Source organism: Anabas testudineus, chromosome 17 (genome assembly GCF_900324465.2).
Source record: "Anabas testudineus chromosome 17, fAnaTes1.2, whole genome shotgun sequence".
Lineage (NCBI taxonomy): Eukaryota > Metazoa > Chordata > Actinopteri > Anabantiformes > Anabantidae > Anabas > Anabas testudineus.
Window position 1 is genome coordinate 8014226 of NC_046626.1, and position 6483 is coordinate 8020708.

Below are 6483 nucleotides of genomic sequence, written 5' to 3' on the forward strand. Positions count from 1 at the left end.
TCTCACACTTAAAACAAGTGCATTAGTATTGTGTAAACTGAGGAACTTCTTTATTAATAGTCAAATATAGTGTTCTTTTCACCAGTATTCATAAATATTCCTGATGTGCACTGACACGCTACAGGCTGCCTGGATGTTCTCTATAAGCATGAATGACTCTGAAGGCCACCAGAGCACAGCCTCTGCAGTAATCCCAGTTTGTCATTGTGCAGCAATGTGAGAATCGGAGGGCATACGGCCAGCGGCCCGCAGGCTGGCTCGCTGAACATGTGCCTGGCAGTTACAGTGTCAGAGTGTAGGAATGTGCTGATGTGTGGGAGAGGAAGGGAGACAGGGAGAACTGGAGGGTGAGGATGGTGGGTGGAGGGTGCTGGTTGATGGAGCGGGCCACAGTGACACTCCTGTTCTTCTGGTAGGCCCAGCTGCTCATAGATAACACAAAAGATACTAAGCCTGCTATAATTCTGGAATGGCAGTATTCCCAGAGTAACGTCTTCTTTACACACTGTCCAAAAAGAAAGAAAGTCACCACCTGGATTTAACTAAGCAAATAGCTAAGAGCCTCCAATTGATGATTACTGATTATTTTTCACCTGGCAACAAGTTATTTAACCCAAACTGATGCAGTGAGTAAAAAACCCATGTCTGAAGACACATCCTGTGGTCGTGGAAGAGATGTTAATCTGTTTCAGAAGAGTCACATTATTGGCACGAATCAAGCAAAGAAAACAACATTGCTGAAACTAAAACTGGGTTAAGAACTGTCCAATGGAAGAAGGTCATGTGGTCTGATGAGTCCAGATTTACCCTGTTCCAGAGTGAAGAGAGGTAGGTGAACTGATGCACCCGTCATACCCAGTGCCTGGATGAGAATAAGTGTTGTGATATTGTAGAAGCTTATTGAAACGATGCCACGGTCAATGTGTGCTGCAACCAAAGCTAAAGGTGGTCCAACGAAATATTACAGTGTGCAACTTTTTTTTGGACTAAATTGTATTATTTATCTTTAGCAAGTGGTGGAAAGAAACTAAATACTTTCATCCATGTCCTTTACTTAAAAACTATTTTTTAAATTTATGCTACATTAAAATTTTACTCTACACTACACACTACATTTAAGAGGCAAATACTAATCTCTCACTTGATCTCTGTATAACACGTGATGCTCACTATGATGAGGCTCTGCATGACAGATTCTACTCTTGATTTTGCTGATTAGACGTGTTCTAGTTGGCATTGCGCAACTCTATGCTGAGGTTTAGATGAGGTAACCATACTAATAAGAATTAAAAACTTGCAATAAAACTATTGCAAGTTTTTAAAATGCTTTTAAATAAAACAGTTTTTTAGATATCTGAAGACTGTAATTGAATTAAGCTGATTTTAGAGGAATTGTTTTCAGTCTAACTCCAAAAAATAATGATGAAATCAGTGTATTTTTTCATGCTTTGATTTGCAGCTTTGTCAGGCAGTTCTCCTCTGTCTGAATCAAAACCAGTAGAATGTCACACAGTAAGTTGAATTTTCCCTTTATTTTGCAATTTTATTATCTTAACCCGATGTTTGCCTTCCTTCCTGCCATGAACACTGTACTGATTTCTGTATGTTCTTAGTCTTGAGAATAATGCAGTTCTGTATACATTATGCTGTATGACTGCTGCATGTTAAGCAACGTGCTCCCAGTTTGCCCCATATATGACAATTCAAAGTACACAGTGATTTATCAGAACATCAAACCCTGTGTTTGAAACACAGAGGAAACACTGCGCATGAACTTCAGCCTACACGCAGTCAGCACGCACCGGCGACAATGAACAGTCCAAACCTTAGTCTTTTCGGGACTGACTTCCCTGCAACGCCGAAGTGGCCTCACACTTACATCAGCCCTCCATAGTGCAGCTCTTAAAATAGCCTTTTCCCTTCGATCACAACAATGCCACATTACATCAGTCAGCCACACAGTCAGTCAACAGGCAACCTTTCACACAGTGCCAGTGGAACCACGCGACAGAGGAGCTTTTCCAGGACAAGGGAACACTGTTTCAGGTGCACTTTAATCACATCACACCAGAATGGATCTGTGTTTAGCTACTATACTGTTTACTGTATCTTATAATAACTGCCTGTGTGGGTAATATGAAGGCACACTGACCTCATTCAGTGTCAGAGTCCACCTGGATATGATTCATGAACTATAGGTAGGTATGACAGTGAAGTAGGTGAGCCCACTTATTATTATTAATGGATGCAGTGGGGGGTTCTGGGTATTGTAATAATTATGAGGACCAATCTAGTCAAGCGTCACTGTGTCCGATCCAAAAATGTACTGTTACTACTTTGCATCCAGCTATTTTTATGTTTGTTTATCCTGTTCAGGATGTTCACGATGTTCATTTTCTGGTTCACCTGATATGGATATTTCAAAGGAAACCAGCCAGCACCTGGTGAAAAGACACACACACACACACACGGGAACATGCAAATGTTGTGTGAACAGAGTAGTGAAAAGGAATAAGGGCGACAGTCAAACAGTAAATGACAACAGAGGCACAGTAAGAATAAATGTTGCAATATCGTACAATGCGTTTTACTACTAGTGTTATCTGAAAGGTTTTATAAAGCATTCCGTTTAGTAATATTAAATGTGTCACAAATGTCTCACATGAGCTGAACTGGGTTGTGCAACTCAAGGACGGCCTCCGCTGTTCTTGTGATCGTGACTCTGCAGTTTCACAGGGGACTGCCTGGCTTACATCAACCTGGTGACATCACCGACATTCAGCTCCCTACAAATCAACTGAAGACAAAGTTGGAAAGTAGCGGAGGAGTTCAGGGAGCAGCTCAGTGAGAGTCTTGCACAACATATTGCATGCCAGTGCCTCTTGAATAATGTTTTCCAAGTAGTTCAAGTCATGTGCTTTGCAGCGAACCACGCCACACATTCTGGTCCCGAGGGAGGAGGGAGTCTGCAACATGACACCTGACACGACCTTGCTGTTTGAATGTCAGACATGTAACGCTTCTACTATAAAGACTGTGTAAAGCACTATATGAAATATAAGCACTGTGAACTAATTTTCCTCTTCTACAAAGCAGCACTGTAGTTGTCACATGCTCCTTTTCTAGGAAGTCAGCTGGTGCAGATGCAAACTAAACTGTCCAACAAATCACTGAGAATTGGTGAAAAGGGAACCTGTGTGGATGAATGAACATGAACTGCTGACTGAGGCAGAAGCCTGTGCAGAGAGAGTGGTGAGGATTATTGTTCTCTTCAGCTCGGAGATGGCATTGAGGCCACAGAGGCCAACATGACCCCGGTGATCTGCACGTGACTTCTCTTTTACTGCAACTGCTAAAGGTCAGATTTCAGCTCGGCTTTGATACAATTTCCAGAAATGAAAAAAACAGATAACATGTAGTTCTGGTTCCAAAAAATATTTTTTTATTGACAGCAATACAATTCTGTGTGTTGTATTCCGATTCTGCAAATAGTCAATGTAAAAAAATGAAACATAAATACACTTAAATATCATTAGAAATAACTTAAATTGTAACAAAAGAACTATTTAACTTTGTGGCAAAACACCAGCTGGCATAGGAAACACTAAATACACAGAATGTCTTCATTGCATGTGTAGCCCTTCCCTTTTTTAAATTATGACAACAGCAACATCAACATTAACAATTTAAATCAGATAAGTGAAATTGCAAAGGTCCAGTGTTTCAACAAGTGTTTTGTTTCTGCAGAGTGAGGCAGATGCCTTGGTCCACTCAACAGCTCCATGTTCTGGTTTCTCTTCACTTTTCTGACTCGTCCCAGAGGCTTTATCACACAGATACATGATATAATCCTTCTGTACAGTGTCCAGCTTCACATTAAAAGCACACATGCTTTTTGGTGTCCTCTTCAGGATGCTGCTGAAGCCTCATCATCTCATCTTGGTTGCAATGGCTGACAGACACAACTCCACACAAATACATCCCATGTAGAGAGCTGGATATTTTTTTCATTTTTTCCAAATTTTTCTCTCCTCATCAGCAGTGCTTTGGAATTTGATCTCTGGGTGGCAACGTGTCCATCAGGGTCCACACCACGCTTCCTGTGCAGATTAAAGTCATTTCACAGGTTTTTGCAGCCAAAAGTTCATCGCTCAGGCAGGTTGATGATAGGTACCCACTGGTCCATACAGCGGCTCTCTCTGCAGAATCGGTTCACTTTACTCAAAGCGGGGTCCTTCCACGTTGTGGAATGTGGGCTCTGAAAAAAATGAAAATATTTTACAAAATATATTTCTAATAATTGAAATGCATTTAAAACACATACAGCGTCACAAATAGTCCCTGCGTAAGCAGACACAAGGTACTTCCCTACATAGAAATTCCTTACAAGTCATCAGGGAGGAGTCAAACATGTTTATGAAATTCACAAGAACAAGTACGGGCAAGTTCTTCCTTGTGGTAGAGTTTCACTCACATGCTCATGCCCCCACCAGCCTTTATCATAAAACATTTATGTCACTAGAAATCATGTAACGCATTAGATACTTACAGTGACCAGGACACAGTGTAGGTCCATAGGTTCACCCCCACTCTGTTTTCCACCCCCTCCTCCTCCAAGTATTTCTGCCAGGCGCCGGGTGTTGTTGACTCTGAGGATGTTAATGTCATTCTCACAGCAAAAAGCCTGAATGAGGGTGAAGTGGATCTGCAGGGCCACATCTTTCACATCTTCATCATCAGTAGCCAGGATACACAAAACCACATTATCGGGGTCTCTGAGGAGGAAATAAAAACACATGTTCTTAGCCTATTTATATCATGTTAAAATCACAGTAGTGTGTCAAGCAAATGTGTGGTAATGGGTTAGTGGATCTTCTACAGTATGAGACTGTCAGTAGGGTTAAGTAACACGGTGTTAGTGCACATGTAAGGTTATACTTACACATTGAGTGACTTGGCAGCCTCGTACACACCGACTGTAATGCAGCCCTGCGGTAACGCTGAGGTGAGAACCTCTTCTAAAGCTTTCGCCACTGAATCCATCCTGCAACACGGATAAAAACTGTCTAGTTAACATCATGACAACCCAACCACAAAAAGCTTTCCACCGTCCAGTTTCTGGCTAACGTTAGCAGGCTAGCTAACCACCCGGCTTGGTTTCAGCAAGTCAGTATCACCACACTGTTGTAAGTGTCGTGGCTGAAGTGGATTTGGCAGCTGCAGGAAAATGAAACGACTTACTTAAGACTTACATATGTGGCTTTCTGGTAGTTTTTGTTCACCTAAGCCCAGGGAGCAGCGTTATGTTAGCTAACTTAACTATTGAGAAGTGAGTCTGTCAACCCAGCAAATTCAATGTTTTAATATCTACGGTCAACTTCAAGTACACAAGAAGTTAGTAGTTACAGTAGAAGTACCTTTAAAAGTACCTTTAACCACACATGCATCAGTTTAATGCACGCAAACGACATTATAATGCCAATGATACGTGTAGCAGGTTAACCTTATAATATAATATAATAATAATATAAGTTCTAATGTGATTTACCTTTCTTGAGAATAATCTCCACTTAGCTCCTCAAATGTCATGTTGTACATAAAATCCAAATCCGCCTAAGACAAAGAGTACAGTAGTACTGCAGCAGTTATCCTGGTATCTTCTCGACTTGACACACTCGTTATCTTTCGTCCACTATGCTGCAACTGACAGATAAATCTGGCAACTTCACATTAAAACCGTCCGGGACAACGACAGTGAGGAGAGCATTAGCATAGCTGTGAGCATTGGTCGTATGCTAATGTGTCGGGCGGGCTCTCAAGCGGGATTGGACCGACGCACAGCAACAGGCGTCAACGTTACTGGGCTGTTACCGTAACTGCAGCTGGCTGCCGGCCTCTCACATTTGGACGAATATACAAATGTTTTTAAGCCTCGGGACGCGAGGCTGCAACACACCTCAGCTCATGTTGACAGAACTTACTGACAGACAGGGACAACGTAAAGTTCAGCGGCTCCTACAAACCGTGCACAAACGCACCACCAGTTTGGCTACAGCGGTGATGAGAAGGCACGAAGCTGAAGTTAAAAAATGAGCGGACCTTTAAAGTAGGTCACCCAGAGTGAATTATCTTCTATGTCCGCAGAGTTACTGTTTCATTTCTCATGAAGCAGCGTTAATGAATGGATAACTCACCCTCGCTGCGGCTCGGGACGGGGGCAGGTGTCAGGAAGGGCCGCCTGGCAACGGGACGCTGCTCGTCGAAGCTGCTCTCTGATTGGTCCGCAGCGGAGCGTGCCAAAAAGCGACCGAAACCGCGCGCGACATCCAAAGGACTGGCGCGAGAGCCCGCTCTCCCGGTGCCTCGCGCTCGTGTGCGGGTGTTCAGAGCGAGGTGATACTGAGGCGTCAACACAGAAACAGGAACAGGACTTTAACATCACTAATCAGGCAGATGAACATCATTACTGGGACGGACAGCGTA

At 42.8% G+C, this 6483-nt stretch overlaps 1 protein-coding gene across 1 annotated transcript; it reads right to left on the minus strand.

The window, feature by feature from the left end:
• Window positions 1-3419: 3419 nt before the first annotated feature.
• gadd45aa (growth arrest and DNA-damage-inducible, alpha, a) lies at window positions 3420-5731 on the minus strand. The gene is made up of 4 exons (XM_026375447.2): window positions 5549-5731; window positions 4943-5044; window positions 4550-4775; window positions 3420-4258 (listed from the first exon to the last, which is right to left on the minus strand). Exons 1-4 carry the CDS (start codon window positions 5596-5598, stop codon window positions 4145-4147), a joined length of 492 nt encoding a protein of 163 aa, XP_026231232.1. The 5' UTR covers window positions 5599-5731; the 3' UTR covers window positions 3420-4144.
• Window positions 5732-6483: the final 752 nt, after the last annotated feature.

Coding starts and splice junctions, on each gene's coding strand:
- gadd45aa (XM_026375447.2), bottom strand. CDS start 5,598: ATGTACAACATGACATTTGAGGAGCTAAGTGGAGATTATTCTCAAGAA. Junction 5,045..5,548: donor GGAGATTATTCTCAAGAAAG/GTAAATCACATT, acceptor TCCGTGTTGCAG/GATGGATTCAGTGGCGAAAG. Junction 4,776..4,942: donor GCTGCCAAGTCACTCAATGT/GTAAGTATAACC, acceptor TTTCCTCCTCAG/AGACCCCGATAATGTGGTTT.